The sequence below is a fragment of the Dromaius novaehollandiae genome, chromosome 1, assembly GCF_036370855.1.
Source record: "Dromaius novaehollandiae isolate bDroNov1 chromosome 1, bDroNov1.hap1, whole genome shotgun sequence".
Taxonomy (NCBI): domain Eukaryota; kingdom Metazoa; phylum Chordata; class Aves; order Casuariiformes; family Dromaiidae; genus Dromaius; species Dromaius novaehollandiae.
This window is the reverse complement of record NC_088098.1, coordinates 109512117-109536300: the sequence shown is the minus strand read 5'-3', so window position 1 is coordinate 109536300 and position 24184 is coordinate 109512117. Positions and strand designations below refer to the sequence as shown.

Sequence of the window (24184 nt, the reverse complement as noted above, 5' to 3'; positions counted from 1 at the left end):
GACTGCAGTGATAATGGATGGTTCAGACAAGTGAAAGCTAGTACCATGATAGTTTCTGTAATGAAATAATTAGTTCTGTTTAAAGATTGATGCTAAGAAGATAACCTCCATTCTTTACAAGCTTTCCTTGTGAGCCACTCTGATCACTGTAGTAATCTTTTGAGCACCTGGCAAAACATCTCACATGTTATCAAAAACTGTCTTAAGTCATAAATCATTAATGTAGATCTGTATTTCATAAAACTCAGAGCTCTGTGCATGCACTCATCCCTATGCATGTGACACAGTGCAGTTGTTTTCCGTAATTAGATTGTCTACATTGGAAATGAGCTGGTCCCAGTATTTACCCTAGCCACTTTTTCTCCATCAATCAATTGACTGTGAAAAATCTGGCAACAAAGTGGTTAAAATATCAAAAAAGCTGTCACAATATTTTTCTCTTCAAGAGAGGCACATCATAAATTATGTACAGCAGCAAAATAGTTAGGCTTCAAAAATATCTTTTAGAGACGCTATAGGAATCATTTCCTTAGTAGATGTAAATGGTCACTGATGAATTGAAATCATTGCTGATTTATACCAAGTGAACATTTGGAGGAAGTACTGAACCTGGAACCTCAGAAGAGAACCTTAGACTATCAGCAGACATAGGGAAAAAAAAAGAGCTTTTCAAAAAAACAGTGTTTGCTTGGAAGTATTTTCCCCACACAGAGACTGACTGATAGGTCTTTATACTGCAACAAGTGTGTGTGTGTGTACATATGCATATATTTTTAAAATATTTAGGTTTAAGTGTTAGACAATAATTTTCTACCTTTCTGAGTATGTTGGGTGAAGTAAGCTATAATTTGAGGGAATGCCAAGAACATCCTATTTAAAAACAGGGCTGGACCAGACTTTTGGCTAATATGAAGTGGTGGAATACTGTGGTTTTTAAAGGAGCAGCATTAACTTGTGGTAGGAAATTTGTCTTTCTGTGGGCTTGCTGTTGTACCTGTCCGTAAACCTAAGACAGATTTGCAGCATGACAGAAGCAGCGTTATGGGCCTGTCCAGCAAATGATGACAAGGAGGTTGAAGACACCCAAGAGTCAGAAGGTGATTGTAAAGGTTCTGGCAGCCTGGACTGGACTCTATCCTTCCCAGGGAGGCAGATAGAAATTATTCCAGCCTGTTGCAGCCTGCAAGCCCTGTGATCTTCTAGTAAGAGCAGTCCAGCATGGGGTGGTTCCCTAGCAGCACTTTGTGTCCTGAGTTGACTTCAGAATGATATGATTTCTCGAGTGAGATTAATTTTGCAATAGACTCATTGCCTTGGTCTCAAGAGATTTCCAGACAAATTAGATTCTTCTTCAAAACCCTGTCTCCCCCTTTCTGTGCAAGCATCCCATGATGAAATGTTAATCTTGGTTCCCAAACTTGCAATGTCTTGCCCATCTTATGGTGATTAGCTTGTCAGAGGATTCAATCAGAACAACACTGCATGATGGACAATATACAGGCAGGTGCCCAAATCAAGCACTACTTCTGTATTAGTTGCAGGAAGTTTTGTCTTCAGAACACCTAATTTGATAGCCTGCCTAATAAATGGCAGAATCCTACAAATCTGAGACATAAAAGATAGTATTAAATTGCCTGGTCCTTTAATCAAGGTAGAAATATTTCCTACATTATTTTCCTGGATCATGTGTCTAATATCCAGGATATATATATTGGGGTTAGCACCCATTCACCTGCAACACTACCAAATAATCCTGCTCTGGGTTCTTCTTCTTTTGAGAGGATATACTTTTATTGATTTTGTACCATAACCCCAGAAGCAGCAAAAGGGTCTCCTTTGATGGGACTATCTTTGAACAAGGGTGTAAACTTAGCCCAAATTACCGGCTTTTTAGATATTTCTCTACTTTTGGCTTCACAAGGAGCACAGAGGCTACAACTCTATCAATAAAGCTTGTCCAGGAAAGTTCCAGGCATTGAGGACCATTGGCACAGAAGAACCTGTGTCTGTTCTAGTAAACTATGTTGCGCTCCAGAACAGGGTGGCTGCATGCAGCCTGCCTTTAGGTTGGTGTTTTAACAACTGTGCTAAAGAGTTGTTTGGAAGCTATAACAGTTGCCATGAGGCAAGCATAGGCCAGGGACTGTTTTGGCAGGCTAGCAGTGCAGATGATCACATTACAGCAACCTGGATCATTCATGTCTATCATTTAATTTACTATGGGAGGTGCAGTCAGCTGTATTTCCATTTCGAAGGCAAACTGAATTCCAGTAAAATTTCCATAAGAAAGTGGATGTGAGGGGCATGAAAAATGTCCTCATACAAGGCTAGATGCTACTTTATTTCCCAATGAACAGTGATGTTAGCAATTGAGTTGAGGAAGACAGGGAAGAATTTCAGATGCTCAAGAGTTGCCAACATCCTGTGTGTCAGAAATCAGTGAGAGAAGTGCAGTATGGAAAGGATACAACATGCCTAAGCACAGGGATGTTCAGATCAGTTATTCAAGTTGAGCGCTGACACTAACAGTTTAAGCCAAATAAGATCCCTTTCATTTTCCCATTTCTCTTCCATATAGCAGCTTTCTAACTACCAGTTTTGCTAGTAAAATGTAAAGTTAAGTAGTGAGGGGAAGTCTATTCATCTTAGCAATTTTCAGTGGCATAGAACTAGTTATGTATGTGTTTTATCTTGATAGATGGTGTAAAGATGCATATTGCTGACAGCACAGTGTAAAATATTTTACATCTAATGTTATAAACTGAAATAGCCCTTGGCAATAAACTAAGGCTTCTACTATGAAAGATGCAGAGAAAATAATTACTAACGAAAGTGGTATAATTGGAATATTATTAATTAGACAAAGCCTCCATATGTTAAAGAAATCTTAGAGCAAACAGAAAGATCCTAATGCTCTTATGGCTAGTGGGACATGATGTTATTTAGAAACGGATTTGACTTATTTGAAATACACATTTTAACTAAGAAGGATTACTTGAATGTATGAACAACGTCCTCTGAAGTGTATTGTGAGTAGAAGAGTTCTGAGTGCTCGAGCTGTGGTACTTTCCAGGTAATCATCTTCATACACTCCTTGCTCTTCTTAGCTGAACTGTGGTCACCCCACCATACACAGGAGTTCACATTTAATCTATGAGTTGGAGAATGACCTCATTGCCTTACTAAATGTTCCTCCCCCACCCTGATCGATGTAGTCTCTGCGCACCATGATAATGATGTTTCACAAAGAAAAGAACTACAAGCAATTATTTTCTTCTAACTCTGAACTGGGATCTTTTCTGCCATAAAACTCCTGGTGCAAAGGGCTTAAAAAGTCTTTCGCATCCCATGTAGGAGAAAGCAAAAATACTAACTCTTCCAGAATTAAGTTAATGTTTTCTTCTACTATCTCTTATATTACCCTGTGCTATTTAGTGTGCTCAGGACTACAAAAGGAGTTAATATTAAATGCTAAATCTACAGCAGCTCAGGTCTGTATAGTATTTTCTTTCATTATTTGATGTTTGGGAGGGGGGTTGGAAGATGGTTTGTGAATGAGCTTTGTGCCCCTAGCAAACCCCCCACAGACTAGCTATATCCTTTGCTCACCAATATGCTTCCTAATTTCCTTTTTCAGCATAGGTATTTGCCTTATTTTGCCAGATAAAGAAACTTGTATCTCTGTGTATCCAAAGAGTTCCCAATATCCCCAAACAACTTCTGTTTTGTGTGTGACTTTCAGGTGAAACAGTAGTGAAAAACTAGGTTTTAGGAAGTTAACAGGATAGTGGTGCTCTCAAATGATGAGAGTTATGACTAAAAAAAGGGTAGTGTTTTTGGAGGTTTTTCATACTGAAAGTTTTTAAACTAGACTTTTAGTCTTTTCAATGTGAAATGAAAATATTTATTGACATTAAATTTGGGGGCATAAAAACAGATGTCAGGTAAAAAAAGAGGAAGAAAGAAAATTTCAAGTTAGGTGAAATACTTTGGATTGCCCTGAAAGCAAGTATTTCTTTCAATGTTTCCCTCCCCCCTTCCCAAAAAAATAAAACACCAGCCAGCAAACAATTCTTTTCTTCTGCACACTGAAGGCTCTCCGTTCTTGCTTTCACTCTTTTGCTCTCTCTCTCTTTTCCTCTCTTTCCCCCTTTCTGTCTTTTATAGTTCAATCTCAGAATTAAAAACTCTCTTCACCAAGCTCCTGAATTCTTCCCTGAGCAAGCAGAAGTATTCGATTAAATTTTATGTTGTAGAAACCAGGAACTGACTGGGTAACAAGGTCTGAAACTTATCAGTCAAGTGCAGAAATGTTCACTCCACAATTTCAAACCTGGGGCCTGAACTGCCGTCGCTACATGGCTAGACAGTTATAGTAAGGAAAAAAGTATTTTTTGGAAAGCTTCTCTGCAGGATTTCTCCTACCCAGCCTCTTGTTAAAGATTAAGAAAAGATGTACATGCATCTTTACAATAGGTACTCTACATATTTTTTTTAGCAGGAATGAGATAGAAAAAAATGTTGCATATTGAGAGAGACAGCATTTCCTGCAATCTAGTCCAAAAAAGTCTGTGTGTCGGGTAGCATGCCAGCCACTTTAGCCTGAACTATGCAGGCTCTACTGCTTGGCTGATGTGCAGAGGAAAAATGTCTCTCTCAGATAGGAGAAGCTCTTAAAGGTTTTTGATCTGAATACAGGCTGCGTATGATTGACTGCTGTATATGCCAGTATCACATTTCCATAACCCAAAGGTTCAACTTTCCTACTAATGCGGGCTTTTAAAAGAACTACCTAACCAGTGCTTTCTTTGCAAACAGTCCTTTCTAGTGGGCACTCTTTTTTAGAAAGTGGAGGTGTGGGACAACAAAACCCTCCTAATATTCAGGCAGGGCCGTGCAGAAATAAATGCAGTTGCATGGTCAGACCCCAGGTTAGCTGGCTGTTAGGAGCACCAGCAGTACATGGTGGGCTTTATAAGGCAGTTCTACTTTCCTAGGAAGTACTGAATCATTAGTTCCTAGAATAAATTCTGGTATATAACCCAAGCAGCTTTAACTTACAATGTTTCTCCCACAACATTTATCTGGGCTTATTAAGACTGTAGTAGACTGAAGCAAGTGAAGATCAGTAGCTAGAGAGTGCAGTTAAAAAAGTCAGTCATGTCTTTGAACTACTGTTTCACCAGCCAATAATATTGCTCCTGTAATCCCAGACAGACTTTGTCCAATCTCAGAGTGCTTTCTAGCTGGTAAAGCTTTAACATATTAACTGTATTGCTTCAAGTATATGTGCGTGTTTATCTCCTGTACTAGATGGATAAATGCTATTATATAATAATATGCCCTGTTAATTTCACTGGTGGTGTTCTGCTGTAAGGGGTACCGCTATAAATTTGATTTATTCCTTAATTAGGGCAGTTAAAATCAGTGATCAAGATTCACTGGGAAAATGACTATTCAATGTAAGTCAAAGTGGCAACATCTAAAACCTAGGAAAATTACTTAGTGTCTTTGGTTTTGCCATCTGTTTTCATTTAACTCTTGAACTGTGGGATGGTGGTGTGTGTCTGAAATCTTTGGCTCTTGGAGTTGTAGGATTAAAGTGAGAATCTTAGTTGCCATTAAAATGTTTATATTCTTGGTGGTTGGAGAAAAGAACCTTTATATATAATATAACGTAGAGTTCAAAAATTTGAATGCAAATAATATATATTTTAAATACATTTTTAGCCATTCTCATGATTTTGGGGCCTAAACCATGACTATCAGAATCTGGGAACTGGCAGCACTCCTTCTCTCTACTTTTAAGAGATAGAGTTAACTTGCTTGCATCAGGTTAACTTTTTCCCATCAAGAAAAAGTATTAACTATAGATATATACTGAAATTTTCACATAATATATGGGAGGAGATATATGCCTGATTTTACTCTTTCTGAGCAGGTATTGTTTGTTTTTACTGTACCCTCAGCTTTGCTTCTGCCAGTCTGTGGAATCTATGCTGTAATACTGCAAACTAGCATTCTGGCACTTATTGTTAGCAATTACTATATGCTGTTTAGAGAGATGGGAGGAAGAAAGAGTTTCAAAAGACAGGGGAAGAAAATCCCTGTAATTGTAATCTCTCTACTCTAAATCATAGAAAAGTCTTGCTTTTTTTTTAATGTGTTTACAAGTTTACAAGTGTACATCTAACAACATTTAAATCTGTTTTAGGAAGGTTCAATGGACAGCTTGTATGAGCCTGTCCCAGAACATCAAGAACCTAAGGATACAATTAGTATCAGCAGCCAAGCTAGCACTCCAGCAAGCACGTATGTCAGCTGTGGACCACCCGATAGGTCTATGTCTTTGGTAAGTAAAACTCAACTGCAAAGTATGTAATCTCTTTTGCACAGAACTGTTACTCTCTATGCCTGCACATGTGTATGTAGGTGTATGTGTGCTCAGCTGGTTTAACTGCTAGTTTGAAATCTTTAAGCTCTTTAGAGCCACAAATCAAATCTCATCTCTGTATCCAATGAACTGAACTCTGTCCAGTCTTAGCAAGCACACTTTAGAAACAGGTCATGAGTTTCTATACAGCTAGCAGGAAGCTGAGATTAGCGCAGCTTCACTGTACAAGGGAATTTCTCTTTGCAAAAACCCAGAATATGAAAGTGCTGGATACATCTATTTGTAGAGTTTGTCTCTACAGGATATACTATCAGTGTCTCTGCTTTTCTTTTTTGTTAACAAAAAATGCCTTTCTAAACAGTGAATTATATGAATTTTGTAACTGATGGCCTATGTAGAATTGCTTTTACATTTTGCGAGACCTCATTAGGTAAACATGTGAAGACAGTTGTCATCTTCTTTTTTTTTTCTTCCTAAATAATGTTACCTACTTAATCCTTTACTACTGGTATGTTTTTGGCATAATATGTCATTGGGGCTCTGGCAAATACTTTAATATAGCATATTAAATTTCATAATCTCTTTTCTTTCATTTCATAATCTCTTTTCTCTGCTTAACAATGCTCCTTCATTTATAATTACTATATCTTTGTAAAATAGTGACATATGATACAGTCTGGTTAAGGAATAAAGAGAAACTAGGATGTTCGTTATACAAGGAAGACAAACTGTCTTCCCTTCAGAAACTATGCCAGGTTTTACCCATGTGCACTCTGGCTTGGGTACCATGTACATGCATGTCTGTTGGGCCTATGATGTTTCATTGTCACAAAGCAGGTTTGCAGATAGGACTTGTACAGAGAAAGTGTTGAAGCTGGAGGAATAGGAGAATGGTTGGGGAGCTGTGGTGTGCACTTTTCTGAATTCCTAAAGGAATGGAAATAACTTGTTCTTCTCAGACCTTGCTGCTGCAACCATCTCACTCCTTGCATGTCTCTATCTCCCAGACCACCTGGAAGCTTTGTATAATGATCCTGGTTTTGAGAGTGTAACAGTGCAGAGATCTCAAGATGGTTCCCCATTGATCAGCCTGGGCTCTGAGGTGTCCCTGCATTATAATTTTACCTTAGTAGGTGGGAGATGCTCTCCTGCATGACAGGGTTTCTCCCCATTATCAGGTTTATTACCATAAAAATGAGCCACATAAGGAAATACGGTTATAACCTCATCCTAGGATGCTTGCAGTATTTCAGTTGTGAGAAGCTCTAGCTATTTGGCTATGGCTATGTTACACTACGATATTGAAACACTATTCCTCTAACAAACGTGGGACATTTTGGTTCAGCTCCTACGTCCGTTCAGTCTTTTTCTCTTTTGCTGTGACTGCTAACCAGGTTACTAGTTAATGACAACTACACTCTTATTTGTTTGTCAGGTAGATGTTTATCTGCTGGGAATTGGCTTTAGACAAAGTAAGTTGAAAATTAAAAGCAGATGAGTTTATTGGTTGGTGCCCAGCTACAATATTGTAACATGGGGTATATGACCTCCTAACATAAGTGACACTTTGTAGTAGATAGCTACTAGAAATTATCCTTTACCTAGCCAAGCTGTGGTAGAGACAGATCCATAACACTGTGCTCTGCCCCAGGATGTTACAATGTGTAAGACTAAGAATTAAAGTGGAAATGATAGTTTACCTCATGGTTTTTTTTTTCTTGCTTTTCTTGTTTCGTTCAGTTTTCTTATTCAGCAAGATCACTTCAAGCTCTTTATGATTTTAATGCAGAGTTAGGCTTCAGAAATTTTTTGGCTAAACAAAACTGATCAACCCATCCAATATAAAACTGTTTTTTTTCACTGGGCCAGCCTAGAGAAGCAGATTTGCTGCCAAACTGCACTAGAAAATCCAGGATGTTAATGTGAACATGTTGCATCAAAACATTTTTGACATTGTTTAATGCTGTTTTTGTCAGATGGCAATGCATAGTCCATGAAGATACATGTTCAGCAGTGAATAGAAGAATCCAGCACTTTGGTTTCTGCTAACTCTTAGCATACATTTCAGTTTTCCTAGAGGGGATATTTTAGTGACAATGCATATTTTCCTCACTAAATTTAAAATTTATCATCAATAAAAGTAAGGGTAAATTGGTAAGCAAACTGTTGGTTCACTAGATACTAATAAGAAGCTTCATAAGACTGGTGGTGGGTTTTATTTTGTTCTGTTTTGAGAGAATATTCAGTTCAGCACTTAACTAAAAATAACGGCTGGATGCTGTGTCACTGTGCTGGCTGTAGAATCAACATGGCTATTTATAAAATACTCTAGAAATGGAAAACAAGATTAGTGATGACGTGTCAGCAGTAAGACCTATGGAAAAATGCTGCTAAGGCCAAAGCACTATGTGTAATCTTATCTGCTATTTCTAGCATGTGAGTTATTAGACATACACCTTAGATGAAGCCGTTAAGCTTATTAACTGAGCCCATTTGTACTTCTTCCTCATTTTTAATTCCGTCACTTGATTCCACACTGCAAGGCGGTCCCCATAGCATGATAAATTCTGAACATTATTGGTTCCCTCAGGCCCTGATTCAGTCATCTATCATTATTCGGTAATGCACTTACTTAAGTGCATTGCTAAGTAGGTATGGGCTTGAGTGAATGTTTAAATGCTTGGCTGAACCATGGCCATGCAGATTCCACATAACTGTTAAATCTCCTTAGGGTGGAGCAGCCTGGAAGTATTCAGTTCCCTCATATGAGACTTTGTCCCCTTTCTACAACTTAAGAAATCAGCAGGGCAAGTATTCAAGGTCCGTACCCCTCAACTTGAAAGAGGGAGGCTAGTGGTAGAGGAACATTTTCCTTATACTGCAGCAAAGTATTTTCTTGCAGTTATCTTGTCCATTGTAATTTGCCCTAATTGTGGCTGGGCTGTGACATTTCACCAGAAACATGGAAAATATGGTGTACTTTGGTAACTGAAGCTGTGCAGGACATGTTTCAGTGAACATACTCTTTGGACACACTTTTGAACTGTGGTTATTTCTGTTCCTGGTCAAATATCCGCCCAAATGATGCATCCTGGATGAAGAATAATCTCCCTTTCATGTACACTGTGTTTCTCCTTCATGTAACTCAGAAGACCCGCTTAATATATGACAGGTTTTGCATGGGATGTTCCCACTTTAGGTTGCTGTGGTACTGTGTTATGCCTGTGTTTTACACACTACCCTTTGATTATAATCCCCTCAGGGAATCAGCCTGTTAACTGTTTGGTTGCTTTGCCTGCCATTCAGCTTCAGTTGTATTTGCAGGCAGTGAGGAAAAAATAGATGTACAGAGTTAGTTTTGAACCTTATGAAAAGTAGAGATGAATCGGATCTTCCTCAGAAACAACTGGTAGCCAAGAGTACATAAAGATCGTATGGGTATTCATTGTCTGTAGCTATTTTGCTAACCGGGGAACTGAATTCCTTCATCTTGCTACATCTTGCAGCCTGGTGTTCCAGTCTTCTACCTCGTGAGCTGTCTTAAGCTTCTCAAGATGAAAGTCTCCAATATTGAAACTATTTTCATATATTTCCTGTTAGATTGCAATCGTCAAATGTCATGAGATCCACATATTTTTCAACTGCTGACCATGATATAATCGACTACCCAGTATATCAGAAAAGTGCCAAACAGTTTATCAGTCTTTCTAAGTTATTGCCAGAAAATCACTATCAGTCATGATACCTGCTTTAATCTGCAGTGTTATAATTGGCATTTGATTTCAGCAAGGGAAAGAAAAGGGCTGATTATCTGAAATGATCACATCCTGGTTTTCAAGTCTAACAGACGCATAAGCTCTAGCTATTTCAGCCAGCTTGTAAACACCAGAGGAGCCCATTCAGTTTTTTAATTCAGAATTATTCAGTAAAAGCAGTGAGGAAAGGGCTTTATTAATAATTTCATAATGCTGAGTTTCCATATACATAGTTTATTTTTTAGGACACACAAAAAACCCAGATAATTCATATTTGGTGTAGGCAAGGAGTGAATTATTCCTATAAACAAGGTAATTCTTCACTTGAGAGAATGTAGACAGTAGATTCTGGATAATATTTAATGTACATTCTAAGTTAAAACATATTTGTAAAAATATTTACTTCCCAGTTTCAGATTAAATTTATAAAGGATTTAAAGTGTAATCAAATACTGAAAAGAGACTTAAAAGGAAGTATGAACAAGCATTATTTATTCTTGTACTCCAAGTTTGCCAGCTGATTCAGATATGGCAGGAACAGGTGTGTTGAATAAAAGGTGCCATTTTTAAATGGCTATTTAAATCCACTGTCATTTTTCACTATGACATTGCATCTCATGATATGTAGTGAGCTGACCTCAATATCACATAATGACATACATGCATCTTTTGGTAGATTTTAAGAAACTGGTGCTGAGGCATTGGTCTCAAATCATGGAACAAAAAGTTAAACCTACAATTTCACGTTTCATGTCCCACGCCAGGTGTTTGGCATGCAAAGATGTGAATTAATAGTCTTTCTAGGTATATGACCACGCTGAGGTTTGGAAAGGATCATGTCTCAAATTTTGCCTTGGATCATATACAAATTCTGACTTATAATATCCTTTGGTGTTTGATATTTCTTTTAATGACCCTTTTTGAAATCAAAATGTTAACATTTTTTAAATGAGGTGTTGACACTACCTTTGCTAAGGTGCCTTAAAATCACTTTTTGAACGTTTTTCAACTTCTCTGTGTGCACTCTGGAAACTGATGAAAGGAAACTCAGATCCTTCCAAGAGCTGTGTCTGTAGCTTTACCAGAAGCCATTCCTTAAAAGGCTTGCAGGTAACACCAACAAACTTTCTAGGTTCTCATGCAATACAGTTGCCTGATGGAAAGCATGATGAGACAAGTTTGAAACGTTACAAAAATAATTTTGTATATGGACTAAATTCCTTAACTACTCTACTTGAAATTATATTACTGAAATCTTTTTTTAATGATGTGGACTTGTCTGTGTTGAGACTTCAGCCTCAAATGCAGATTTTTAACCTCATCTAGCCATTTCTTTACAGCTATTGAGAAGATTTCTCCCAAGACTAAAATGCTGGGCTTCTTATCAACAAGAAATTAATCTTAAATAGCTTGCAGCATTTCAAAGCAAAGCATAAATTCTGTTTACTTTTTTGATCTGTACACTGCATCTGTGAACAAATCTATACATGCAAAAAAATTCTGTGGAAACTGCATACAATTATTATCATTCACAAATGTCCAGGTGCTAGCAGGACCTCCTATCTTCAGCCAAAATGATCTCAGTACAGTAAAACAGCCCTTCCTTAATGGACTCTTCTGAAGAGGCTTAAAAAAAACAAAAAAAACCAAAAAAACCACAAAAACCTCTGATGGGAGAGAGGGGGAAAATGCTCAATTATGTACCTACATTGTTTTATATATTACATGTTTTGGCTTTTCATCATGCAACCTAGATGATATTTTTAAATTACTGTGGTCAGAGCCACATAGATGTAGATGATATTGCATGAAGAAAATAAATTAAATATAAGAATATGTGAAATAGGTCATACACTGAAGTTTTCATATTTATAAAATAATGAATGGTTATAATCTTTTTACCTATGTCATATGTCACTATATTATTTTCAACTATGTCTTGTTGTACACCAGACTGAAAAGGCATTCATCATGGACATTTTTACCCCAGTTTCTCCTTCCAAGGCTGGAAGCAGTAGATATGACGGTGATACAGTGCTTTGACATTCTGTCTAAGGTGGTATCAAAATAGTGTTGGGATGAGAGATCTCTTCTGTCCTAGCTTGACATCCTCAGGTTTTCTTAAAATTAGCTTCAAGTCCCAGGGTGACTGTGGCAGCAAAGATGCAGTGAGATGTTTTGGCACAAACAGCAGAGTGAGGCATCCTTTTGTTCAGTCTTTCAACACATGCTTAACCCCTCTCTTCCTTCCCACGTCTTGGCACATCTTTCCTCTCTTTATGGACTTTGTCAAAGAAGGTCTCAAACTCTGTGGTCTGCAGCCCATAATGCTCAGCCTCTCAAGAAGGACAAGAAAATACTTCATGATCCAGAAAACTGGATCCTGGGGATTTCTCAGTGGTACGGAGGACACACAGGAAGCAGGTGGTGAAAAAAGGATTAAGCATCTGTGCGCAAGCACAGTCCAACCAGGATGTGCTTCCTGGAGCACAGGGAGGTGTAGACATATAAGCTGGTGGTGTGGTTTGGGACCCTGGAGGTTGCAATCTTGCCTTCAGCCCAGTACTTGATTCTGCCTCTCAGAGCTTTGCCAGGCTGACTTAAACAGCTTTCAATTTTTTCCTTTAGTGTTTCCTGTTCTCTTCCCCATGTAGACTTCCTCTGCAGGCAGTGGAGTTATAAACTCCACTCCAGAGTTATAAACTGTGTATCCTTTTGTGTCCTGTGTAAAGCCACGTTCCATTGTGACGTGTGGGTATTTTGTCTTCATAAAATTTTGCATTTCAGAGGCAATATTTTAAAGAATCATATTATGGAAGTAATATGATATTAGTTCTTGGGTGAGGGTAGTGTGCTCTGATTTTTCAGGGGTGTTACAGATGTCAATGTCAACCTCTTGGGAACCATTGTCATTGAAACCTCTGAAAATCAGGATACCTAACTACAGATATTCTCTGCTGCACTGTTTCCCCCACAGCTTCAGCTGTTGAAAAAAAAAGAAAAAAATGGAAATGTTAGTGGCTATTAAAAACACAGATCAAAAGTACATGGAAGCATCTTTCAGTGTCCTTCCAACAGGGAAAATATTATAGTTGCATTAAACATTTTTGATTCTCATCAACTTTTTTTCTCTATCTTTCCAAAAGGAATTTCCTGACTTTGAGAACACTGTGACCAAAAAAAGAACGTAAGTTGAGACCAGTTCAAGGTCTACACAGTGTCCCTATGTTTGTCTGTACCTTTCACCCTTGTTGTTTTATTAATGTGTTTGCCAATGTTGCATTAATTCTCTCAGAGTAGATGTATTAATGTTGCAGCTGGAAAGCAAGTAACAAGCTTGTAATGCATTGCAGTTAATCTGAGCTTGGTTTAACCATATGTCTGCTTTTCTGAAAGATTGAAGTGGTAACCTATTTTATAGCATGTTTGTAGCATTGACCTGATAATCTTCTGAAGAGTTTTTTGTTTGTGTTTTTAATCCAAATAAAAATCAGTTTGCAAAATGATTCTGGTTAAGCAGGTCAGACTATTTTATCAAGTATATTTGTGACAGCAGCATGCTTCACATCCATTCTGTAGGAGACAACATTATGGTTTGGGCTAATAATCAATATATATTAGTAAGCAGAAGAAATTATTCTGAAAATTTTTTTTGGCTGGAGATTGAAGGTTATTGCATTACTGAAGTTGTCTCTTTCAAATGAAATCCTGCCTAATGGAACGATAGACACAGATATCGTCTGGCCGACTGTGCCAGACATGAAAATCTTTGTGAATCTTTTTTTTTCTTTTTCATTTTTAGGTGGTCTCCACTAAATTCAAAACATCAATGTTATTAATGCATATCGCTGAGAAATTTCAGAACAGATAACAATTAGTTTAAAGAAAACCAAGAGCTCTTTTGTCTTAATAAACAGTTTTAATCTATTTCTGATCAAATGATAAAAATACTTGTAATTTATCAACTGCAAACACAAGGTCTATGCACTCAGAGCAGTGAGATCTTAGTTGTTTGTGATCAACCAGCATCACTCTATTATTCCAGCTTTTTTCATCATTCTTTAATACTTTCTAGGAATCCAAACCACTGCATAGGCTGGCATGGGTTTAGCCAAGGGCTTCATTCGAAATAGCTCTACCAAATATGATGCAGTCATCTGGATGCAAGCCCTGTCCCTAAAGGTGTTCTGTTTAGATCAGAACTGAGTCTGCCCCATGGATATAAATAGTAATCTATAGCTCCAATGTCAAATCTTACAATGTAAATAAAACTATGAAAATTCCGAGTTATTAACTGGAATTTAGAAAAGTTATCTAGGTAATTTGGCTAGTAACTATAAAGAATGCATAAAGTTGGAGGAAAATAATTTCACTCAACTTGAAAATATTTTATAATTAATATTATTTCATAGTGAATTTCCTGCCATCGCTACCCTGGTATGATACCTCCATCAATGATGTAGAAATTATAATCATTTTATTGGCCTTTTCCATAGATATGGAGAAAGTGAATAGGGAATGATCCTTCTCTTTTTCTTACAACAGAGCAACAAGGAAGTACCCAATGAAGTAGAGTAACAAAAATAAAATAAAGAGAAGCATTTTTTTTTAACAGTAAAAATTAAATTGTGAAACCGATTGCTCTCGAAATCAAAAAATATCAATGGTTTCGAAAAGGAGCTGGTGTTAATGGAACCAGTTCCATTAAAAATAATGGTTCATTTGTAGCCTCCACCTCAGGAAACTCTCCAGCACCTAATTGCCTGAAGCTGGGAGGTGGATCTCAGTTTTTGTGCTCTTTCTCTTCTGCTGAGCATTATCACAGACTAGGGAGTCTCTGGTCTCGTCTCGTATAATCTTCTGGCCACATCCTATAACTCATAACTTACTACTATAATTTGTGGGTTTTATGGATAAAAGGAAACATTAATTCACAGGCTAAATCTTCATTCATTCAGAGATTTCTTTTTCTTCTAAAGTTTGACTTAGTGTACTCTTTAACTCATACTCTATAAGCCATTGACCACAGATGGAAGCATGAGTTAGCACTGTTTCTCTGTGTAAACGTGCAAAGAACTCAAAGTGTATTTGAGCATTAAAATGTCCCTGTGCGTTGCGGGGACTGTGTTTTCATATGTAACTCTTTGTTTAAATTCATTATTTCATCACCAAATTTCAGACAAATTTGCCACGATTGTAGGACACTACAGATCACACCTGAAGAAAGGTATCATTTCTTGTTCTTTCGGATGGGCTCCCCTCTGTGGTCATGAATTCTTCATTCCAAAAAGAAGCTTGAATAACTAGCAGTACAGAATGAAAACAGAAGCTTTCAGAGCTTCGTATGGCATGTGGGAGTGGATGATTGGGTGAAGGAGAAAAGCCAAGTAACTCCAATTAAAGCCAGTGAGAATTGCACAGCTAAATCTCTGTGCCCTGCTTTGAAGAATTAGGTTGAAAGTATCCATATTTGATTAAATGCACTTTCCTTTTTCCTTCTGACTTTCAGCTACTGGTAAATTCTTTTAATTTCTTTCAGATCCATCCAGAAGTCCATGTCTGAAAATGAAGCATTTGGTTAGTAACTGTTTAAATCATTTACTATGTACTTGCTAATCTCACAGAGTCAACTTTAATTAAGGATCTGATTTACTTTAGAGCTGTTGGAGCAAATGCAAAGAAAAAGGAAAATGTACGTCCCTAGCTCTACAGTTAAGCTACCAGTATATTCCTCCCTCATCCTATACACACATTTGTAGTTAGATGTAAACCAAACTAGTTGAATATAGAAATCAAACTGAGATTTAATGAACCTATTACGGGACAGAAGGAGAGAGATATTCAGAATGTCCAGAATTTCTTTTAATCGTTAAAATAAAAAATTGAAATCCCTCTGCTCTAATCAAATCAAGTGCCTTGCCATTTCCTGTGTTAAACTGGTTTGCTTCAGCTTTCACAACCAAGTTTGCAGAGGAAGAAATTCAGGGTTTTTATCAACCCATCCTGACACAATATATTATCTTCTACACTTGTGAATCAGTGGGTTCTATTTTGTAAACCCTCTGGAGAAAATAATCATCAATTTCTTAAAATGTTAAAAATACTATTTTTTTTCAGTGAGACTTTTTTTTAACATTCTATTGTTTTTTCTTTGGGGGATTGTTTTAGTTGTCATATCCAGTCCTTATTAGAGAGGTTATTACATCTGTCTGCACCTATGCAGGTATATACCATAACAATATGTCCCAGATATCTGAAAGCTTCCTTACATTAAGACATAATTCTGAAGCCCTGCACTGGGAAGAACTTTCATGCAAAACAGTATCATTGGACTGTAGCACCCAGTCTGTAATGAATTCCCAGTCTGTAATGAATTCCCAGCACTTGACGGAGTCGACAAGTGCTGTCCTAAAAAAAAAATTCTGTTCATTGTTAGAGTGCAACCCAACATTAAAAAAATAAAAGCATAAGAGCTTTATAGTTATCAATATGCTGCAAAACATGACTGTTTTGAAGTTCACTGAGGGAACAGAAGAATAGTTATCTTGTTCTCAAAGACTACCTATCTTTTTCTGTTCAAGCTGAGACAATATCAGCCTTAGAGTGTGTGTGATATGGATCTGGGCATCTTTAATGCTGTTTCTTACTCATGCTAACACACTAGCTGGCTAGCTGTGTTGTAAAATTAAATACTATTTATATACTCCCTAGAAGCAAAATAAAGGCACTGATGTTCTGTGAGCTGCTGTCTTGAAACCAGGGTTAAGATAACAATCATTCTGATTGTGTTTTAATAGTGTTAAATGAGATATTAGATGGTGGCAAAAGATCATAGAAGTCGAAGTCTTCCCACAATAAATTCCATCCATCCATCAGATTTCTTACATGGCAAAATCATCTATTCATTTCTCTGTTTGAGCAGATGCTACAGTGTTCTGTTGGCCTGTTTGATTTGCATTCTGATGCTATTTTTATAGATTTTCCTGTTATTTCACAGGTATGCTATGAATTCAGGTGACTGCTCACTGTGCTTTTATTTTAGACAGGAAAAATGTGAATGGCACACTTTGGCAGGGTTCCAGGGAGCCAGAGAATGATTCCTACATCAGAAGGCACTGTCAGCTTGAAGGTAATTGCTAAATGTATTTCAGCTGATTTTGCATTTTCCACAAAGTATTTTAAAGGGCACCTAGGAAAATTTCTCATTTTTCACCAATAATCTAGCTAAATAATTTGTCAAGTCCTTTTGAGATTTACCTTTTCCTCAAGGGGAAGAAAAAAGTAGTTTAAATAAAGCTTTCCTTAAAACTAGGAAGCTAAGAACACAGTCTGCGAACAATTCACTGTGCAGTCCATGGGTCAAAGAAGACTTCCACTACAGTGAATTGTCATAGTGGTGTTGTATAGGGCTTGCCAACTGTAATATGAGCATGTAGAAGGAATTCTATCCTATGTATTTAACAGGAAACTAATGTACCTTTTCCCAGAACAAAAAATCTTGTTTCAAAGTAGAAGATATTCTTATGGCAGGTGCAAAAGAGATTTGGCAAAATTTTTCATGCAACTATTTTTTCTAATTTTGTTTCTAGAGCTCATTTTGACCAACCATGTTGAAACAACCTTGTAGCTAGTATATGGGCAGTTGCCATTGGTACTGTTTAAGTGTTGACATGTATGAATTCATCAAAGTATATATGAGAAATAAGTGAGCAATCACCATGAACGTTTAAACATAAACTGGACTTTTGAACATCAAAATGCTTTGAGAATCTACTTAACATTGCTCCCAGGAATGAAGTTTGTATTTATACTTTTAAAGGTCAAGGTTGAGACATTATAATTGCCTTGTCAGACCAAAGCAGACAAAGTTCAGCACATGTATTAGCAGAAACAGAAACTCAGATACATGAGATTAAAGGGGCTGCACCTTTGTTCTCTCCTTAAGTCAACAAAGCATTAGACAGGGGGAAGATGGCCACTGCCTTCACCTTTAATATCTCCTGTACAAGTGGTCTAGAAATCATTCACTGTTTGGAGATGCCACTGTCACCTGGTTTTGCTAAAATAAGCAGAGGACAGAGCATCAGGTTATCCTCTGGATTTCATTTGCCTCACCACTTGAAGATAAAATTTACATGACTGGAAAACAGCTCTGAAATGGGTCTAATCTAGAGTGCTATGAGGTTGGTGGGGGAGGGAGGAGTCTCTGTTAACTGCAGCAGTCTTGTGAATTGACCTCAAGGTTGTACACTTGAGTATATGATACTGTGTGCATGCATCCAACCCAACTTTTGATACTCCTCCAATGTATGGGCAAATTGGGCTTTCAGGAACCTGAACCAGAAAGAAGAGGTGAGAGAAAAATTTAGAGGAACTCTGCTCCTGCAATAAACTGATGAGGTAAAAAAATGGCTTTCAGTGGGTCTCATTGGCTTGCAAGGGAAAAGGTTGTAATGATCTCCAGACAAGTCTTATTTTTAACAAGCCAAAAGCATTTCAGAATGATTCTTCTAACTACTTCTTAAGTTGTCAGTTTGGAGGTGGAAAAAGGCTGAATCAGAGAACAGAACTTTTTGACCTTCCTCCAGTGTCTTTTCTACTGGAGACTTTTTTTTTTTTTTTTTTTTTTTTTTTTTTTTTTACCCTTTTAAATATCCAAAGCATGCAAAAGAAGCAGTGCACATTTTAAAAGCTGACAAGTGTTGTAATTGAAGGGCAGGGGCCCAGAGGGAACAGGAAGCAAGGCTGGCAGCTAAATAAAAATCTCCCTTTCCCCCACTGCAGTAGAATTATTTTAAGAGAAGTCCCCTTCACACAGTGGTGAAAACCATTAGAAGATTTACAGTGTATCACTATTGATCAAGATAATTTGTCACTATTGATCAAACCTTTCTCCTAACAGAGATAATCCTTCAAGGTCTGCAAGTCTATTGCATAATACGAATTCCCGTTAGATGTAATAAGCCATGCATGGTGGCCAGTATAGGCTGCTCTGCTTACTTGAGATCTGCAGTCACGGACCTGATCCAAATCTTACTGAAGGCAATGAAAAGACATCCACTGACTTTGGCAGGCTTTGAAATAGATCCTAATGCAGCTGTTTGTGTAACTTTTACAAAAACCAGCTTTTCAGATTCATAAGGCAGCAAAGCCACATGTATCCCACAGACAGAATAGTGGAAATACCTGTCTTCACTCATGATCCCAAGCCAAATCCTCAGTACTAGATTTGCTAGCAACTTCTAAAAGTAACATTGTTGAAAAAGTTGACCATGCAAGTCACAGTCATTGGGCTTCCATGAAAGACTATTAATGAGACAAACAGAGAAGAATTGGCATCTCTCAAACTTGAAGAGCATGATTCTCCTTTTCTCCATCTTTACTCCACAATAAAGTGAGTGAAACCCATTGCTAAACCAGGAAGAAAAGAACTTTGCAGCTCACGCTCATATTTTTTGAATATTGTTTTGCCCAAATATCCTATTCTGCACAACGGTAGATTGGAGAGCTCAGGCAGCGTGTACAAGCAAGGTCTGAGAGTACTGCTGATGTATGTCAGGGGTAGCAAAAGAGATTGTGGTTGGGGGTGGGGACAGACCACTAAGGTTTGTTTGTATCAACTTGCTGTTGTTCATTTGATTTTGAACAAAATTATGTTAAAAGCAGTGTCACAGTATCAAGTTTTTTGTGCTAAGGCCATTATGTATTGCTCCATGGTTCTTTATGAGTCAACTGTGAACAGACACCAAATAATAGCCTTTTGGCTTAGATTAGAACAGGACTTGTGGGCCACAGCACTGAACACTGCAAGACTTAACTTTTAGAGTAAGCTTACAGAGCACAGTGCTGCAGCATGCAGAGATGCCTGCAGGAGATCAAAACAAGTTAGCCTGAGGATCCAAAACAGTTTAGTTATGTTAATCTGGCAATGCATAAGCCCTGCTCAGCTTCAGTTATGTCACTTCTAGAAGTCCATCTAGCTCTGTATGCAATCCAACAGCAGGATTAGCAGATGCCTAGCCCTCAATGACTTCGAGGAGATTTGTGATGCTTGCAACATCCTAAAATCCGGTCACTCGTGTTGTTAGATTTTTGGAATCTAACATACTATTTGGAAAAGCCATTTATGTTACTATAACTATCAGGTCTGTAGGAGAAAGACACTGTCCTATAAACATGTATAAGCTCTTGCATAAGTCTCTAATGGTAAACTTGTGAAATAAAATTTTCTGTGAATCATTTTTCCTCTTCCTGTTGACGCACACGGCAAATAAAGGAAATTGTTTGATGGGGCTTTCTATGCAGCTGACCTAAGATTTAAAGGCGGAACTAGGATGTGAAGCAAGTGTTGCTTCTTTTTATGTCCAATGATCAAATTTTAACTCACAAGTTTTCACCCAGCATTACAATATGCCTTGCAAAATTACAGGGAAGATTATTTGTCATAGTGTTAAAATTTTTGTTTGCAAAGGATTTTCTTTTAAGAAAAATAACAATCATAAGAATATCTCTTGATTCAGAATTTGCTTTAAAAATAGCATTAAAAAATGTAGGTGCTAACTTGCCTATACAGTGACCCCTTAACTGTTTCACTCATGTGAGTATGGGGTGTATTTTGAATAGCTTTACACATATTGCGGTCTCATTTAGTGCCAAGATAAGTGTAGGCATTTCCAGGACTGGGCTCTATTTAGCTCTTTGAATAAATTTTCATGGTCATATTCAAACAAACACTTGTCTTCATATGACAGCTTCAGGAATCTCTGTTAGCCACTTTGAATTATTAACTGAATGAATCTTTCTTTTTCTGCTGATTGTAGAGAAAACAGTGCAGTCTCGCCTGAATACAGTTAGCCTTTATGAGTACATACGTTAAGTTAGTTGTACTTTTGAAAGCAGGAGAATTACTGATGTTGTAAGGTATTCCTCAGCAGCAATAAGAATGCCAACTCATGGCATTCATGAGAAAAAAAAATTCCTACTGGTTTCTCAGCTTTGGAAAAACAGGTTAGCACTTCTTGCTGTGATTACCAGATCATTTTTCTTTTTTTCTGTAGGATAACTGAGTACCTCCAATATGTGTTGCTGGAATCTAATCTCTAGGGCCTTTCTTCAGTAGTATAGTGGTGGAAAGTTTGTCTTGACTGAAACGTGGGTGTAAGAGTAGGTCTTTCAGAGTAGACCTGTTAAAAAGTAGACTTTTGAAAGAGTCATTTGACCTATTATTGTTCATTGTTCTAATGAAGACTATTATTCTTCCATGCAAAGCATTAATTTTTTGGAAGAAGTGCGAGGAAGTTGAAAGCAGTTCATATTCTGAAGTTAAACAGAGCTCAATCACAAAGATCATTTTTTGCTCAGGGCCTTCTTTTTCTGTAAATATTCCACATTCTGCCACTGTAAAATAGCAGGGCAATAGGAAGTGCTTGGCAGGGATTCTGGATTAGTAAATTGAGGACCAAGTGCAGATGAAGAAGTAAAAATGAATGAGTTTTATTTATATGAGCCAGTTTGCCAATTTGTTTTGCAGTCTTCATTCAAAGCAGTTTGAGATAAAATGCATGTTTAAATGATGTAAGAGTAACCTCAGAGAGTCAAAAAGCCATGTCAAAGCATAGAGTGAAATTCAAATGATATTCCTCAGAAAAAATTAAAACGGGACATTTTTAAGCATGTTTTCTTTTTTCTTTTTGTCAGAATTCACGGAAGACAATGTTATTGGTGATGGAATACATTTGCTGCGAGGGAAAAAGATAGAAGAAACCACATGCCAGGTGAAAGAACTACTCTTCTCTCCATAATCTAAAATGCCATTCAAATAGATAATGTATTTCTTGCTTCCATTCAGTGTGGATTTGCCAAGGCTTGACTTCACACTCAGCGGGCCTATATATTTGAGAAGCTAAGTTTAAAAGAAGACTCTGGTGACTTACCTGGGTGTACGCCATTTTCATTATGCAAACCACATGGATTTTAATACTTAGAAACCTTTTTATTTTCATGAGCAAATGCCATTCATGTGCTGGAATTTTATCTAGCAAGATCTGTGCTAAATGTTTAGATCAGTCTTGCATGATCCACATTGGCCTATGGATCCTAATACTTTCTGAATTTATATAAATATATATTGTGTCTCCTGACACTCCTCTTCATAAGACTACATTAATTAGCCCACTAGTATGAGCAATTAAGAAATTCTGACCCTTGGGTTTACATAATAATAACACCATCAAAGTATTTAAGATCCTGTCAGCTGGTGAGCACTGAGCAACAGAGAGGCAGAGGAGAAAGAGCTGTAGCTGAGGAACTGGAGTGATTGGCATTTTCTTTTCTTTTTACTTCCAGTCCAGCGTTTGTCCTAGTAATATGTTACTTAGAGGGCCAGCTCTTATCTGTTGCAAATCAGCTTAGCTCTGCTGATTTTGGTGCCATGATACAGCAATTAACCCAGTTTGGTAGTCTGACTAAATGTGCATAACCCACACCTATGTGTGTGTGTGAGGGGGGTGCCTAAATGAGGAATTAATAGAATAAATTATTTAAAAGCTGTAAATCTGGTAAATATTGCTTTATAGAAGTATATTATATTCAAGGTGAATATTAAACTTTATAAAAGGCTCAGAGCTAAGCTTCCTATGCTCTTTCTGTACAATGTCAGGAAGCCCTTCGGACGTCAAAGTTAAAAGAAAGAGAAGTTGTACGCGCATCATATGGAAGGCATCTGAGATGAGACAGAGCTGTGTAGGCCCAGACTTCAGGCTGTGCTCAGCTTCAGTGCAGGCCACAGATGCAATCTGGCATTAAAGAGAAGACATGTCAAAGCATCTGTGCTTTGGGAGCAGACAACAATATGGAAAACTGGTGACTGGAAAACCAGTACATTCCTGGCTTCTCCTGCTTTCCTTCAGGGTTTTATTAATCTTTGTATTGTTAATTTATTCCCGTTAGTGCCTCCTCTCCCTGCCCTCAAAAAGTAGGTGGGGAGAGAGAAGAAGAGGAAAGACATCTTTTCTCTTCTGCCTCTCATTCTCTTTCTCTGTTCTCTTCCTTTCCTGCATACTTAGCAAGGTATCACTTCTTGATACTTACAAGAAGTCACAGTTTTCCCTGATTTCCCATGGCAGTGGAGTAGGATTTTGTCTGTGTTCCATGATTTTCCCCTGTTCCTTGTGCTCCCCTTAATTTAAGTGATCTCCAGGAATGCCCCGTTCTGCCACAGCAGTCTTCGGGATGACTCTTGGTCAAAATTCTGGAGGCCCTTCCCAGGCAGGACAGAACAAGGGGAGAAAAGGAAGAGGGTATAATAAGGAATAAGACCCGTTACTGAAGGGATGTGAAGGGATTTCTTTAAAACCTCTTAAAGCATTTCCCTGATAACCACTGGCCCAACTTTAAAAGCAAAGTTCTATTTTCAACTTCCCTAATTACTTAAAGACACTTTTGGGGCCACATCATTGAGAATCTGTAGAAACTTTGATACCTCCGAGTTTTGGTACCAGTTTAGGACTTACTGAGCCTAATTCTTACAGCTTTCTTTTTAGAAATGTCATCTCTTTATGGCATTATTTTGGCTTTTGGCCATTATTGTTTCTGGCTTTCATCATCATCAAGGTAACATTGATAAAATGGCCTTTTAAACTTACAAAATATTCCGATTATTTTCATTTGCTCTACTGCATCATGCATAGAAATAAGGAAGTGCCTACAGGACAGCATGATGGAGGAAGCATTCATACCTTTTCTGAGGAAACAGCATGACTGGATGCCCCTATAACCATTTGTATGCTAATGTACACAGCGTGGGGAACAAAGAGGAGGAATTAGACGTCTCCACTGCAGAGCTACAATCTCACTGAGATCACAGGGACATGATGGGCTAGCTCACATGACAGGATTGTAGCTGTGGATGAATACAGTCTCTTTAGGAAGGATGGTCTAGGAAGGCAAGGGAGGAAGTTGCCCTTTATGCAAGAGACCAGCAGGAATGCATAGGCCTCTGCCTAGGGATGGATGACGAGCCAGGTGAGAGGTCCTG

At 37.8% G+C, this 24184-nt stretch overlaps 1 protein-coding gene across 1 annotated transcript in view; it reads left to right on the top strand.

Moving 5' to 3' along the window:
• SAMSN1 (SAM domain, SH3 domain and nuclear localization signals 1) overlaps window positions 1–24184 on the top strand; it is a 93293-nt gene that overhangs the window by 5245 nt on the left and 63864 nt on the right. Inside the window, exons 3-7 of the mRNA XM_026107973.2 lie at window positions 6215–6352; window positions 13296–13336; window positions 15689–15726; window positions 17192–17278; window positions 21847–21923. Coding sequence (XP_025963758.2) covers window positions 6215–6352; window positions 13296–13336; window positions 15689–15726; window positions 17192–17278; window positions 21847–21923 — 381 coding nt within the window. The remainder of the gene's footprint in view (window positions 1–6214; window positions 6353–13295; window positions 13337–15688; window positions 15727–17191; window positions 17279–21846; window positions 21924–24184) is intronic.